At 36.7% G+C, this 16,053-nt stretch overlaps 1 protein-coding gene across 1 annotated transcript; it reads left to right on the forward strand.

The window, feature by feature from the left end:
• Positions 1-274: 274 nt before the first annotated feature.
• Positions 275-12,623, forward strand: LOC141499125 (uncharacterized). The gene is made up of 7 exons (XM_074202024.1): positions 275-408; positions 4,267-4,381; positions 4,513-4,689; positions 9,038-9,144; positions 11,224-11,338; positions 11,470-11,702; positions 12,578-12,623. The coding sequence occupies exons 1-7, from the start codon at positions 275-277 to the stop codon at positions 12,621-12,623; spliced, it is 927 nt and encodes a 308-aa protein (XP_074058125.1).
• The last annotated feature ends 3,430 nt before the right edge of the window (positions 12,624-16,053 follow it).

The following is a 16,053-nucleotide window of genomic DNA, read 5'->3' on the forward strand; positions in this document are numbered from 1 at the left end:
GGTATTCAGAAAGATTCATTTTTGATTATTCTTGCCAAGCTTTGCTTTATTTAGAACTGTTCCCAGAAATATCATTATTTTATAGAAAAAATGAAAATAATCATTTTCCATGAGCTTTTCTGCTCATTTTTTCATCTTTCTATCCTTCTTCATCACATTCCTACCAAAAGAGAAGAGGCTCACCTCATGTCCTTTTAGATGATTTCCAACTCCCAGTCACTAAAGAAGTCACTGATTACAGTCTCACAGATTGCCTATGTGAGCAAATTGGAAAATGAAGGAACCACAGACATTTGTAACCATCAGAAATTATGAAAATATGAATACCATTACCACACCCTTTTGTACTATTCTCTACCTAACCACTGCCTTAAAGAAATCAGATTCTATACAGTATCAATCTGTGCAGTAGGTATATGCTTGGAGGAAGATGACTTGAAAATATTATTACAGAAAACTTAAAAATGTACTTTGGTTCCCATCCTACAACAAACTAGAAAAATCAAGTGAATAAGATCCATACCCAAAAGAAATATATTCATCACTGCTTTCTTGTTGTTGTTGTTTTCAGTCAAGTCTGACTCTTCATGAGCCGTTCCGGGGTTTTCTTGAGACAGAAACCAGAGTTCTTGCAAGAATGGTATTAAATAATTCATCCTTCATTCTGGATTTACTTTCATTATTGAAAGCAAGGCTTCATTCAGCACTGCCACTGGAAAAGCAGAAGGCAGTGGCAGCTCATCCTGGGCTAGTCTCCCAACCCTATTGAAGGAGTTTGGGGAGACTCTTTCTAACAATCTGGGGACTCATCTGGGATCCCTGAAAATTCCCAAGGTTTCACTAGGGGAACACAGAGAAAAGCACTCCTGCCCAGACTGAGAGGTTCCTATCTTTTTCTCTAGCTATGCCAGCAGTATTTTAAGGTTCCCAAGACGTCCATATTGACTGGGTTGAGTGACTGAATAGTCAAGGAAGAAAAGAACCACAGTGGAGGGAAGTTACACAAGGTGGGAAAATTTGTAGCTAAAGTACTGCCTTGTTGTGGAACCAGCCCTTTTAAGAAGGGCCATCTCTGGTGACTAATCTCAGAAGGGGATCCTCAGAGAAAAACCAGGGTGTGGGAGGCCAGAGATCAAAAAGGAAGGTACTTAAGGGAGGGGAGGATCCCTCTTGAGGATTCCCCAAAACAGTCCACTGGGAAGGATGCTAGTAAATTGGAGTGGTGAGACTTACCAGGAAAAAGAAGGAAGTAGGATGATAAAGTATTGTTATTTTGAATGACCCAAGGCCCCCATTCAGGTTCAATCTGTGTGGTGGCCAAAATTTGGATGCAGTGAATATTGATGTAAAGATTTGAGCATTTTTGTAAATGACAAGGCACTTCTGGACTAAGAGGAGTTGGAATATGCAGCCTGCTAGTTAATTGGGAATACTAAATTGTTCTTAATAAGCTAGAATAAGATAAGAAACATTGGTGGAATCCTCTTGCCACATTACTCTCCACTATACATTCCACCACCTCCTTTCTCTCCTCAGCCCCCTCCACATTGACTAACAACTCCTCAGGAAGCAACTAATGACAAAGCCCCCAAGAAGGAATTGGCTCAATACAAAAGAGATGTAGAAACCATTTCCTTCCCATCTAGTAAAGTCTCTCTGTTCCCATTTTGTGAGGTCACAATGGGGAGACAAGGGGAAGAAATAGGGCCCCTTTGAGAATCTTAAAAGTGAAGGCATTTAAGAAGGGAAAAAAAGTCCCTAGTAGAAGACCCAGTGGAGCTGTCCAAACAATTGGACCAGTTCTTAGGGTCTCATCTTTTCACTTCGGACAAATTAATGTCAACCCTCAATATATTTTTAATAGGGGAGGAAAGAGGAATGGTTAGGAAAGTTGCCAAGGAAGGGTGAGAGAGAAAGCATTCCCCAGATGAAGGTATTCTTCCTGTGGAAGTTAAATATCCCAATGCAGACTCTGGCTGGGAGAATAATAATCTGATTCATAGAGGATACATTTAGGATCTAAGGGAGTTTGCAGGGATTAAGGAAGCAGTACCTTAGTCCCAAAATTTGAACAAAGTCTTTGAAATTTTCCAAATAAAGCTGAAACTCCTCATGTCCACATCATTAACTGGACTTTCGTTTATAGAGTCAAAGTTGATTACTTAAATGAAATCAGCCCCATAGGTTATTGCATTTGAGGCTCACTGAAATGGCTGAAGCCAGAGCTGTTTCATGCTTGGCTGACTATCCTCAGTGACTTCATTGTAATGGACATTCTGTGATTTGCAGAATAATAACCTTTTCTCATCACATGTATATGATTTTAAAAACCTGATTCTAATTTCCATAAGAATACAGGACCTAGCAAATGTCAATATTCTTATGGAGTCTATCAATCATGTTTTATTTATGTGATTATTAAAAATAATCACTTAAATATAGTCAAGATTAGTGGAAATGGGTATAAGCAACAAATGGTTGAAAATACAAATGTTAAATGAAACTAAAGAAAATAAAATTCCTACTACCAATGCTAATCGCTTTCCAATATTTAGATACTTTTAAATGTGTTCATTTAAAGAAGAGAATCCTTGCCAGTGAAATTTGAGTAGTGTGTCAGCTAGATTTTAAATCACTGGTTTTAAAATCAACTGTACTTTGTCCATAAGGGACACAGGAACACTGGTTTCACAAATACCAGCTGCATATGAACTCATATTGAAAGCTGTTACAGATTCTTCTCCCCTGTCCCTTTTACTCTTAATGTTTATATACTTTCCTAAAATTCACAGCAACCAAATTTCCTTCCCTACCATGGTGCCATTCAACTGGCTGAATGGCTGAGTCTTTCTCTTTCCCCTATTTTCCCCTTAATATGAATCTTTTATGTTACTTTGTTTCCTTCCTTTCTGATTTCTTTCACTATTAACTTGGTTTTCTGCTTAAGCAGTTTCACAAATGTATATCAACATATCTTTCAAAATTGTTTCTCCTCTTTCTGTAAACTCCTTCCAAAGACTATCTCTCTATCCATCCTGACCCTGTCTGTCCTTTTGCTTTCTTGATCCTTTGATGACTGAAAACTCCCACCATAAATAAACCTGCATCTCAATTTTTCAAAGTTCCCTTCCTAGTATCCATAATAAAAGGTTTCATTTCTTCTCCTTCCTTTTCTACTTAAACTTTTTTCCTTTAAGTATCAAGAGATGTAAAAATATTCATATATATTGTTTAATTATTCATTGAAGTCAGTGTTGTCTTTTGAAAACTTTTTTAAACTGTGAATAGGGTACTGAACCTGGAAGGTCAATTCCACTTCAGAAATTTTGTATGCCCCTGAGTACTTATTTAATCTCTATGGTCTCAGTTTCCCCTACTATGAATGAGCATAATAATAGCACCTCCTTCCCAGAGTTATTGCAGAAATAAAATGAGATAATATCTGTAGAGTTTTGGCACATTGATTCTTACTTAGAAAGTAGTTTCTTCTCAGGCTACATGCAAAGCCATCATTTGCAGCTGGGAGTTTTGGGAACAAATAAGTCTTAGACACTCTGGAAAAAGGCAAAAAGGGGCCTCATGAAGAACAAGAAAAGATGAAGAATATGTTTATATACACAATAGATGAATATTTGCACACTCATTACTTGAAGGATACATGAGTTTGTTTATGTGGATAATTCCTCCCTCAGGACATATCATAGCTTCCTTACTTCTTAGTAGATGGTCTGCTGGGAGCAGTGGATAGAATGCCAGACCATTTGTCCTTAAGACTCATCTGTGTGAGTTTAAATCCGTGCTTGGACACTAACTGTAACCCTGGGCAAGTCATTTGAGCCTGTTTGCCTGGGTTTTTTCATCTCTAAAATGAGTTGGAGAGGGAAATGACAAACTTCTCCAGTACCTTTGCCAAGAAGACCCCCAGATGAGGTTCTTAAGAGTCGAAACAACTGAAATGATTGAACAATAAAGATGGTTTTTGAGATTCGCTGTTGATTAAAAAAAAAGTCTTTCTATTTTGACCCAGCTGGATAAAGCTTTTTATGACATTAGTGAGCATATATCTAGCAGTACGAGCTAATGTATATTTTGTATTTCTTCAGGAGACCATAGTGGCAATTCATATTTTCTATGGCAGTGAGTTACAGTTCAGGCATAAGTATAACAATACATTTTATGTTAGAAATTATACTAATAAGTAATTGTACAACTTTGATGGTTGGTAGTACATTATCGAATCATCACATAGCTCTCTTCTTTCCATAGGACGCCTCTACACTGGGCTTGTGCTTATGGATATCCTGATGTTGTGACTCTCTTAGTGGCGAGAAAATGCCACCTGAACCCACGTGACCTTGGAGGTCTAACACCTTTAATGAGGGTATGTACTTGTTAACTGCCGGTCAATGAAATGCAATTTGATTTCTCTCTTCTAACTTATTTAAATATCACTAATGATAGTTTAGTACACTAAATTTTATATTACAGGATCTCTTTATATAATTTTGACAGGCAATACAAGGTCAGCGGGAACAATGTACATCTATCCTGCTTAAGCATGGTGCAGACCCTAAGCTTGCAGATACCTTCAACAACAACACTCTGCTTCACTATGCTGCCTATGGCCAGAACACTGCTATAGTTTCAGAGCTGCAGCAATATAATTGTGACTTTGAGGCACAAAACAAGGTAGAAGACCACCTCTTATATGATAAAGTGTTTTGCGAGCTAAAATGTGTAATCAGGTGGTTCCCAGTTCACGTATTTTATAATTCATCTATTCCTGGAAATATTTTTTTATAGAAAACAACTTAAAATAAATCTATTCAAAGTTCATTGGCCTTTGAAATTTAGGGGGGAACATGGGAGGAGATTTTGATCTCGTTGGAACTCTTAATGAGTTAAAGTCTTCAGTTGATTTAGGCCAATGCCTACTCCAAGATTTAATCTCAAGATAGCAAAATCTTCTTTTTTTATTTTTTTGAGATAGGAGTTTTAGGGCCTTCTGATTCTTCAATTTTTAAATCTAAATTTAAATGTTTTTAAATTGCTTGGAAAGATAGATATCAGCATTCATTGCCACATTCTTCTTTCTCCCCATGACAACAAGTAATTTGATATATATTATACATGGACAATAACGTGTGTATTTCCATATTAGTCATATTTTGAAAGGTGAATTAGAATTAAAGGAAAATCAGAAATGATAAAGAAAAATTAAATATGGAAAATATGAAAATAGCATTCTTTTATCTGCATTCAGATTCCATAATAATGTTTTGACCTTCACTCTGAAAGAAAATCATGAGATCGGAGAGACAATGCCATGGCAAGCACATGAACTGGATTTGAGTGTGGGGGCGGTGGGCTGTGCAGTGCCATCAGCCTCCTCCAGAGCCATCTGAGTCCAGTGGTCAGATATGAATCAGCACTACTGAAGATGGCACTGGATGTGAGGCCATCAGGTTTAAATGATATACCTATGGTCACACAGCTAATAAGTGTCATGTTTCAAGTGTCTCAGGTCAGATTTAAACTCCTGTCCTCCTGTCTCCAATGCCAGTGCTTTATCCATTGGGCCATCTACCTGCCCTTCAGACTCCATAACTCTTCTGAATGTAAATGTCACTTTTCATCACAGGTCTCTTAGAATCATCATTGATCATTGTTCAGCTGAGAAGAACTAAATCTGTCATCATCAATGCTGCTGTTATTCTTCAGTGTTCTCCTCATTCTGCTCACTTGACTCCACATCATTTCATTCAATCTTTCCAGGTTTTTCTGAAATCCATCTGCTCATGATTTCTTTGAGAACAGTGGTATTCTGTCACATTCATATACCACAATTTGTTTAGCTATTCCCCAATTGATGGGCATTCCCTCAATTTCCAATTCTTTGCCTCTGCAAAGAGAGCTGTTATATATACTATTGCATGTGTCAGTCTTTTCCCTGTTTTTCAGATCCCTAGGATATTGACCTAGGAGAGGTTTTTCTGTGTCAAAGTTTTGTAGCCCTTTGAACCTGGTTTCAAATTCCTCTGAAGAATGATTGGATTAGTTCACACATTCACCAACACTGCATCATTGTCCCAGTTTTCTCATATCCCCACTCACATCCTTTTTCTTTGCTGTTATATCAGCCAATCTGATCAGTGAGAGGTGGTATCTCAGAGTTGTTTCAATTTATGTTTCTCTAATTAATAGTAAGGCAGAATATTTTTTCATATGATTTTGACAGGCAAAAGTGGGTCAGCAGGAGGAATCTATCCTGCTTAAGCATGGTGCAAACCCTAAGCTTGCAACAACAACAACACTGTTTCACTATGCTACCTATGGCAGGAATACAACTATAGTTTCACAGCTGGTGCAATATAATTCTGACTTTGAGGCACAAAACAAGGTAGAAAACCACCTCTTGTACGATTAAGTGTTTAATGAGCTAAAATATGTAATTGCTTCATCTAAAAACTGTCTGTTCTCATCATTTGATCAGTTATAACTGGTTGCATTGATATTTTTGCAAAAACTTAAGTTAATGCAATCAAAATTCACCATCTTGCATTTTATTTAGTGCTCTATTTCTTGTTTGGTCATCATCAATTCTTTCCCTCTCCATACATTTGACAGAAAAAAAATATTTATTCCTCCTTCTACCAAATTGCTTTTGCCATCCACCTTTTATCTCTCAATCTTGTACTCATTTCAATTTTACCTTGGTATAGAATGTGAGATATTGTTCTAAGTCGAGTTTCTGGCATACTCTTTCCCAGTTTTCCCAGTAGTTTTGGCCAAATAGTGAGTTCTTATCCCAGATGCTGGAGTCTTTTTCTGTTTATGAAGCTGTAGATTACTATAGTCATTTACTATTGTTTCTTTTGTACCTAATCCCTTCCACTGATACACTTCACTATTTCTTAGTCATACTAAACACTTTTGATGATTACCCCATTATAATAATTTATTTAAAACTATTATATATATGTATATACATATATAAGTATATAATATAGTTTTAGTTCTATATCTTCATTTGTATTTTTTATTTATTCCTGTGATATTCTTAACCTTTTATTCTTCAGGTGAATTTTTATTTCTATTTTTTCTAGTTCTATAATGTATTTTTTGGCACTTTGGTTGATAATGACGCTGAATATGTAATTTAATTTAGTTAGAATTGAATTGTCCGTTTTATCATTATTAGCCTGGCCTACCAATGAGTAATTGACCTTTTGCAGTTTTGAAATCTGTGCTTGTGTGCAAAGTATTTGGTAATTGTGTTCATACTTTATCTGGGTCTGTGTTTTTGAAAGCAGATTTCCAAGTATTTTTTGTCTTGTACATTTATATTAAATTGAATTTCCTTTTCAATCTCTTACAATTGGACTCTGTTGACTATATATATGTATGTATATATACATATATATATAAATTCTAATAATTCATGTTTGTTTATCTTATAAATATGCAATGTTTCTTAAGTTGCTAATTGTTTCAAGTAATTTTTTAGATTATTTTCTAGGGTTCTGTAACTATATCATCATATCAACTGCAAAGAATGAGAGTTTTGTTTCCTCACTGCTTATTCTAACTCATTATAATTTTTTTCTTTTCTTCTGGCTAAATCTAGCATTTCTTTTTTTCCTTTTTTTTTCGGGGGAAGGTGGTGTTTGCTAGTCAATAAAGTTAAGTGATTTGTCCAAGGCCAAACAGCTAACTAAGTATTAACTGCTTGAGGCTGGATTTGAACTCAGGTCCTCCAGACTCTAAGCTTGGTATTCTCTGCACTGTGCTACCTAGCTGCCCCTAAATCTATCATTTCTAATGCAATATTGAATAATCATTGTGATAAAAGATAGAAAAGGAATTACAAATCTGAGATCCATTAACTTTAAAAAATCAATAACGTTCTAGTTATTTCAATGTAATTTTCTTTGTTTGCATTCTATATGTTATAGGCACTTAAAACCAGTATTCTGGACACAAACAAACTTAATAAACCTTGTCTGTCTTGTGATGGAAAATGCCAACCACATCCAGAGAATTATGTAGTTTGATTGCAGACCCATACCATGTTATTTTAACTTTCTCAAATTTATTTTTTGATTTTTCTTTCTAATGATTCCTTCTGTTCTGATTCTTGTTTCCAACATCATGATTAATATGGAAATAAGTTTAACATGATTGTACATGTATACTCTATATCAGATTGCTTGCTCTCTTGGGGAGGGATGAAGGCAAGGAGATAGAGTAATGTAACCCCAAAATCTCCCAACATTTGCATATTGAAAATAATCTTTACATGCACTTTGGGGAAAAAAATCAGAAAAACACCCTGTTTTAGGGAGTGTCCTGAAATACTGAAATGTTAAGTGACTTCTCAGGGTCCCCCATCCAGTACATTTGTGATAGCCTCAGGCTGATTTTGAGGCTAGCTCTCTTTACATTTCATCACAACTATCTCTACAGAATTTTCTCTGTATTATATATTAGTTCTGCTTCCCCAATGCAACAGTTCCACCCAATATTTGCATACAATGCTTCTCTACATTCAGACCTTTACTTATGATAACACAATGGTAATTTATTATGTAGAAATACCATAATAAAAAAATCCTTTAAAGAATTTGTCTCTGATAGATGCTGGGTTTTTATCTCTCAATCACAGATTAATAGCTGGAAGGAGGCCTAGGGCTATCTAGTCTCATTCAGTTCTTTTATATATGAGGAAACTAAGGTCTAGAGAGGTAACATAATTTGCTTATGATCACACTGTTTCCTGCAGCTGCTGTCATTCTTTTTCCTTTATTGTTGAAAAAGCCCATGACATCAGACAGGTGATGCCATGACTTGGCTTTAAATGAGGGAGGGCTGCCCTGGTCTTGTCACTCCAAAGTTTTGTTGTATCAGAGTTTGATTGTATCATATCATTTAACATGTCATTAGCAAGTTCACAAGATGTTCATAGTGTCTTAAGCTGAATTGAAACATATAGAGAATACTTGTATACTCTATCAATATCTTTAATATGATTTTGTAGGATGGCTTTACACCACTTTTGCTTGCAGTTAAAGAAAACAATAAAGAAATGGTCGAATTTTTCCTAATGAATGGAGCAAATGTGAATGCTGTGGATAATAATCAAAGGTATAGTAATTAAAGCTTGAAATTTTAAAGATGATTCTAGAGGTATAAGAACAGCATAAATCATGAAATATTTAACAACAATAATCCTGATTAGAACCAGGAAAGAGTGAAAATGTTTTCAAACATCGATTATAAAAATGAAAACTTTTATTTCTGACTGTGCAACAAAAAAAAATCTCTCTTTGTGGGATGTGGCAATGATCATTTATTAGTGATGACTGAAGTTTTCTTTATTGAATTTTAAGTGAGTAATATTATCCCATAAAAGTTTTTATACTTTAGTAATTTAATTGATTCTCTTTATTAAATAATCTTAATGTCACCCATGAGAATTGTACTGTGTTTTCTACTCCTTCCCCCTTTGATTTCCCTTAAGAATATTTACATTGAAGGCATCTAGGTGGCCAAATGGAATAAAGTACCTGCCCCAGATTCAAGAGGACCTGTGTTCAAACGTGGCCTCAGATACTTTACAATTTACCTAAGGTATATAACCATGGTCAAGTCACGGAACCGTATTGCTTTGTCAAAAACAAATCAAAACAAAGCAAAAGGAATATTTACAGTGATAAACTCAAATAAATATGAGATAAATGTGATGGAAAACCTTGTGGACCCATGATCTTGTCATTGTGGGTATTCCTGCCACTGGTTCGGATTATATTCCTTCCATCCTTTATTTCACATGATTTTTTTCCTTGTCTTTTCATAAATTCTTCATAGAGGATCCAGGAAACACAATGAAATCTCCTGCTAGTTCTTTTAAAATTTGATGACCCACGCATTTGATATACAGGCCAACATATGATTGACTATAAGTAAAAATGGAAAGTATAGATGGTGGGAGCTGGTGAAGCAGATAAGTTAGAAATATTACTTGCACATGTAGAGGCATTTTTATTGATTTGGAGGAGGCTAACCTCTTCTGTGAGAAGGTTGAAGGAAGACATCATTAGTCATTGGAGGCAGAAGGCATTGGAATAGGAAGAAGGAGGTAATAACTTTATTTTGTTTGGTAAAATATGAAGCAAAATTTTTAACTGAGAAGCTGCATAGTTAACCATGAGAGATTGAGGTGTATTCAAAAATTTGAGAAGAGTTGCTGTAGAAATAGTGAATTATGTGGTGTAATAAGATGAAAGAGCTATGCATTGCAACATGGAGAGATATGAGATGATGTAATATAAATTTGTAGTGGACTCTGATTTTCTCCACCTTTATTTAGAAACAAACATATATACAATTTGTATTTATACATACCAGGATCCAAGGCAGAAGATGGTAGGAGTGGTTCAAAGCTAAGACTTGGCAGGAGACAATTGGTATTAGTTTTCAACATCAAAAGTAATAAGCTGTATTCTGAGTTTTTCTTAATATTTTTTGTTGTCCTACATGCCAAGAAGTATAAGCACTGGCATGTTAACATCCTTATATACACAATAGATGAATATATGCACATTCATTACTTGTGGGATACATGAGTTTGCTTATGTGGATAATCCCTCCCCCAGGACATATCATAACTTTTTTTTTTAAATCTTGGTAGATTGTCTTCTAGGAACAGTGGATAGAATGCCAGACCATTTGTCCTTAAGACTCGTTGGTGAGTTCAAATCCGTCCTTGGACACTTAACTGTGTAAACCTGAGCAAGTCATTTGAGCATGTTTGCCTCAGTTTTTTCATCTCTAAAATAAGTTGGAGAAAGAAATGACAAACTTCTCTAGAACCTTTGCCAAGAAGACCCCAGATGAAGTCCTTGAAACAACTGAAATGATTAAACAATAAAGATGGTTTTTGAGATTTGCTATTGATCACAAAAAAGTCTTCCTATTTTGACCCACCTAAGGAAAACTTTATGACATTATTGAGCATATATCTAGCAGTAAGAGCTAATGCATATTTTGTATTTCTTCAAGAGACCATAGTGGCAATTCATATTTGTTATGGCAGTGAGTTACAGTTCACACATAAGTATAACAATACATTTTATGTTAGAAATTATACTAATAAGTAATTGTACAGCTTTGATGGTTGGTAGTATATTATCAAACCATCACATATCTTTCTTCTTTCCATAGGACCCCTCTACACTTGGGTTGTGTTTATGGATATCCAGATGTTGTGACTCTCCTAGTGGAGAGAAAATGCCACCTGAACCCATGTGACCTAGAAGGTCTAACACCTTTAATGAGGGTATGTACTTGTTAACTGCTGGTCAATGAAATGCAATTTGATTTCTCTCTTCTAACTTATTTAAATATCACTAATGATAGTTTAGTACACTAAATTTTATATTACAGGATCTCTTTATATAATTTTGACAGGCAATACAATGTGAGCAGGAGGAATGTATATCTATCCTGCTTAAGCATGGTGCAGACACTAAGCTTGCGGATACCTTCAACAACAACACTCCGCTTCATTATGCTGTCTGTGTCCAGAAGACAGCCACAGTTTCAGAGCTGCTGCAATATAATTGTGACCTTGAGGCACAAAACAAGGTAGAAGAACACCTCTTGTATGATAAAGTGTTTTATGAGCTAAAATGTGTAATCAGGTGGTTTTCAATTCACATATTTTATAATTCATCTATTCCTGAAAGTATTTTTTATTGAAAAGAACTACAAATAAATCTGTAGTCAAGTACATTGGCCTTTGGAATTGTGGGGGATCATGGGAAGATATTTCATTCTCATTGGAACTCCTAATGAGTTAATGCCTTCAGCTGATTTTGACCCATGCCTGCTCCTATGATTTAATCTCAATTTAGAGAATTCCTTTTTTGTTAAGATATGAGATTTAGGGTCTTGTGATTCTTCAATTTTTAAATGTAAATTTAAATGTTTTTCAATTACTTGTAAAGGTAGTTTTCAGCATTCATTACCACATTTTTCATTCTCCCTATGACAGGAAGTGATTTGATATATACAGACAAGAAGGTCATATATATTTCCATTTTAATCATATTGTTAAAGGTAAATTAGAATAAAAGGAAAACCAGAAATGAAAAAGAAAAAATAAATATAGAAAATATGAAAATAGTATTCTTTTATCTGCATTCAGATTCCATAATAATGGTTTGTCCTTCACTCTCAAAGAAAATCATGAGATTGGGAAGGTGATGCCAAGGCAAGCACATGAATTGGAGTTAAGTATGGGGACAGTGGGCTGTGCAGTGTCATTAACCTCCTCCACTGGGCCCAGTGTTCAGATTTGAATCAGCACTACTGAAGATGACCCTGGATGTGAGGCAATCAGGGTTAAATGATATACCCATGGTCACACAGCTAATAAGTGTCAAGTGTCTGAGGTCAGATTCAAACTCCTGTCCTCCTGTCTCCAAGGCCAGTGCTTTACACACATTGTGCCATCTACCTGCCCTTCAGACTCCCAAACTCTTTTTCTGAATGTAAATGTCACTTTTCATCACAGGTCTCTTAGAATCATCATTGATCTTTGTTCATCTGAGAAGAACTAAATTTGTCATCATCAGTGCTGCTGCTATTCTCCTCATCCTGCTCACTTGATTCCACATCATTTCACTCAGTCTTTCCAGGTTTTTCTGAAATCCATCTGCTCATGATTTCTTTGAGAATGGTGGTATTCTGTCACATTCATATACCACAATTTGATTAGCTATTCCCCAACTGATGAGCATTCCCTCAATTTCCAGTTCTTTGCCTCTACAAAGAAGAGCTGTTATATGTCAGGCTTTTCCCCCCTTTTTCATATCTCTAGGATACATACCTAGTAGAGGTATTTCTGTGTCAAAGGGTATACAGTTTTCTAGCCCTTTGAAACTAGTTTCAGATTGCTCTGAAGAATGGTTGGATCAGTTCACACCTTCACCAACATTGCATCTTTGTCCCAGTTTTCTCATATCTACTCTAACATCCTTTTCCTCTTCTGTCATATCATCCAATCTGATAAGTGAAAGGTGGTATCTCAGAGTTGTTTTAATTTACATTTCTCTAATCAATAATTATTTAGAGCATTTTTTCCTATGACCTTAGATAGGTTTAATTTCTTCATCTAAAAACTGTGTGTTCATCTCCTTTGATCAGTTATAACTGGAATGATTTGTATTCTTATAAATTAGCCCCAGTTCTCCAAATATTTTAGAAATGAGTCCATTATCAGAAGCACTGTGAAAATTGTTTCCTAGCTTTGTGCATTCTTTGTAATCTTGGTTACATTGGTTTTGTGCAAAAACTTACTAAGATAATGCAATCAAAATTCACCATCTTGCATTTCATTTAGTCCTCTATATCTTGTTTGAACATCAGTTCTTTACCTCTCCATAAATCTGACAGAAAAAAAAAATTATTCCCCCTTCTCCTTATTTGCTTATGGCATCCCTCTTTTGTCTCTAAATCATGTACTCATTTCAACCGTACCTTGGTATGGAATGTGAGATCTTCTAAGTCTAGTTTCTGGCATGCTCTTTTCCAGCGTTCCCAGTAGTTTTGGTCAAATTGTGAGTTCTTAACTCAGATGCTGGATTCGTTATGTTATCAAGCTGTAGATTACTATAGTCATTTACTATTGTTTCTTTTATACCTAATCATTCCAGTGATCTATTTCTCTATTTCTTAGTCATATTAAAAAGCTTTGTTGATTGCCCCTTTATAATACTTTATTTAGAACTAATATATATATATATATATATATATATTAAATTGCATAATATGATATTAGTTCTAAATCTTCATTTGTATTTTTTATTTATACCCTTGATATTCTTAACCTTTTGTTCTTCAGATGAGTTTTATTTCTATATTTTCTAGTTCTATAATATATTTTTTGCTACTTTGGTTGATATGACCCTGAATATATAATGTAATTTAGGTAGAATTGTCTTTGTTATCATTATTAGCCTGGCCTACCAATGAGCAATTGACCTTTTCCAGTTTTTGAAATCTGTATCTATATTCAAAGTATTTTGTAATTGTGCTCATAATGTATCTAGGTCTGTCTTTTGAAAGCAGATTTCCAAGTCTTTTTTGTACAGTTACATTAATTTGAATTTCCTTTTCAATCTCTTACAATTGGACTCTGCTGAATATATATTATATATATATATATATATATATATATATATTCTAATAATTTCGGTCTGTTTATCTTATAATTATGCAACATTTCTTCAGTTGCTAATTGTTTCAAGTCATTTTTTAGATTATTTTCTAGGGTTCTGTAACTATACCATTATATTTTCTGCAAAGAATGAGAGTTTTGTTTCCTCACTGCTTATTCTAATTCATTATATTTTTTTCTTTTCTTCTTACTAAATCTAGCATTTCTTTTTTTTCCTTTTTATTGGGGGTGGGGAAGGTGGTGTTTGCAAGGCAATGAAGTTAAGTGATTTGTCCAAGGCTAAACAGCTAACTAAGTATTAACTGCTTGAGGCTGGATTTGAACTCAGGTCCTCCAGAATCTAAGCTTGGTATTCTCTGCACTGTGCTACCTAGCTGCCTGCCGGGTTTTTATTTACAACGCCGGCTTCTTTATGCTAGTCCGTCCTCTTACTCACCAGTCCAACGCATGATGAGTCTTCGGGGTACCTCCGGCCCCCACTCTTTGATGGGGGAAGAACCAGACAGAGCGCCTGAGGTGGATAATGAGTCTTTATTCTTCTGTGATCACATCCCGCTCTCGCCCAACCTCTCAGCAGACACTTTTATCCCTTCTGTCCTCCCTCCCATGAACTCTTACTCAATGAGGGGCCGAGTTCTGTAACATTCCCTTATAAGGTGATTATGTTTCCCCTGCTAAGCGACCGCCAAGCCTCTTCCCCCCGCCCCCAACATCTCCCCCTTTCTGTTTTACAAGGTTATCACTTGGTGTTACCTTAAGCGGTGCTGAGGTTAGCCTTAAGCGGTGTCATTTCTACTGGCCTCTGATAGCCGGGGGCGAGGAACCCTGTCTTAGGTCATCTCCTTCAACCCAGGACCTTGCCCGTCCTAGGCGCCCGACACCCTCAGGGCCTGTCTTAGGTGGCTGGGTTAGGAGAGGTTGCCCGTCTTGGGGTTTACCTCGTCTTACCCCTAGGTGTCACATGTCATGCATGGCGGCTAGCCAGACTTGGGGATCCTCCCCCGTCTCCATGGCCATGAAGGCTTTCTGAGTAAGAAGCATATAGCCCCTCTGTCGCCTAGCTAGGCGGCAGAAACAGACAACAAGTAGGGTGATTCCCAGAATCAGCGTCCTTGTTCACCCTCAAGGGGGTATCCTCCTGCCATCTGGCAATCCCTCCATGGTATGGGATCCTCGATGTCTTCCCCTGTGGCCACACATGAGGGGCCCCACCGAGGAATCGTGAAGTCCCGTTGAGTTTGATTCACCAGGGGTCGCCAACCCAGAAGGCCTCGGAGCTGGGTCCCCTTTTTTGTCCCTGCTGGGCTGACAGTCGTCTGCGGGAAAAGGCCGACGCAGGGGTCAGTCGGGGCAGTGCTATAGTTAAAATCGTTCTGCCCTGTGGAGTTGAAGTTCCAGGACCGATTTTCTTCGCCGATGTCGAAACATAGGGAGTTGTTCAGGTCCCAGCAGAAGGAGTTCTGGACCGGTGCTTCAGCGGGGTCCATATATGCAGAAGGGAGCCCCATCGATGTATTGGTCACTAGCAGGCGAGGGTAGATCGGGGAGTTCCGTGCTACCGGAAGGGGAGAGGGAATAACTCGGAGTATTCCCCATGTCGGATTTCCTTCAGATGGAGCACCTCCAAGGATCCCTACGACGATCAGAAGGCCTGAAAAAGGAAGAAATTCCTCTCACCCCGTAGGGTTGGGCATTAATCAAGGTCTCTTATCTTGTAAACAGGGAGCCATCTTTCTGGCTCTTCTATCTTATCCTCGGGATGAAATGACAGGTGGCCCTGTCTTCTGTTCTTTACCGTTACAGGGCCATGC

Source organism: Macrotis lagotis, chromosome X (assembly GCF_037893015.1).
Source record: "Macrotis lagotis isolate mMagLag1 chromosome X, bilby.v1.9.chrom.fasta, whole genome shotgun sequence".
In the NCBI taxonomy this organism is placed as follows: Eukaryota; Metazoa; Chordata; class Mammalia; order Peramelemorphia; family Peramelidae; genus Macrotis; species Macrotis lagotis.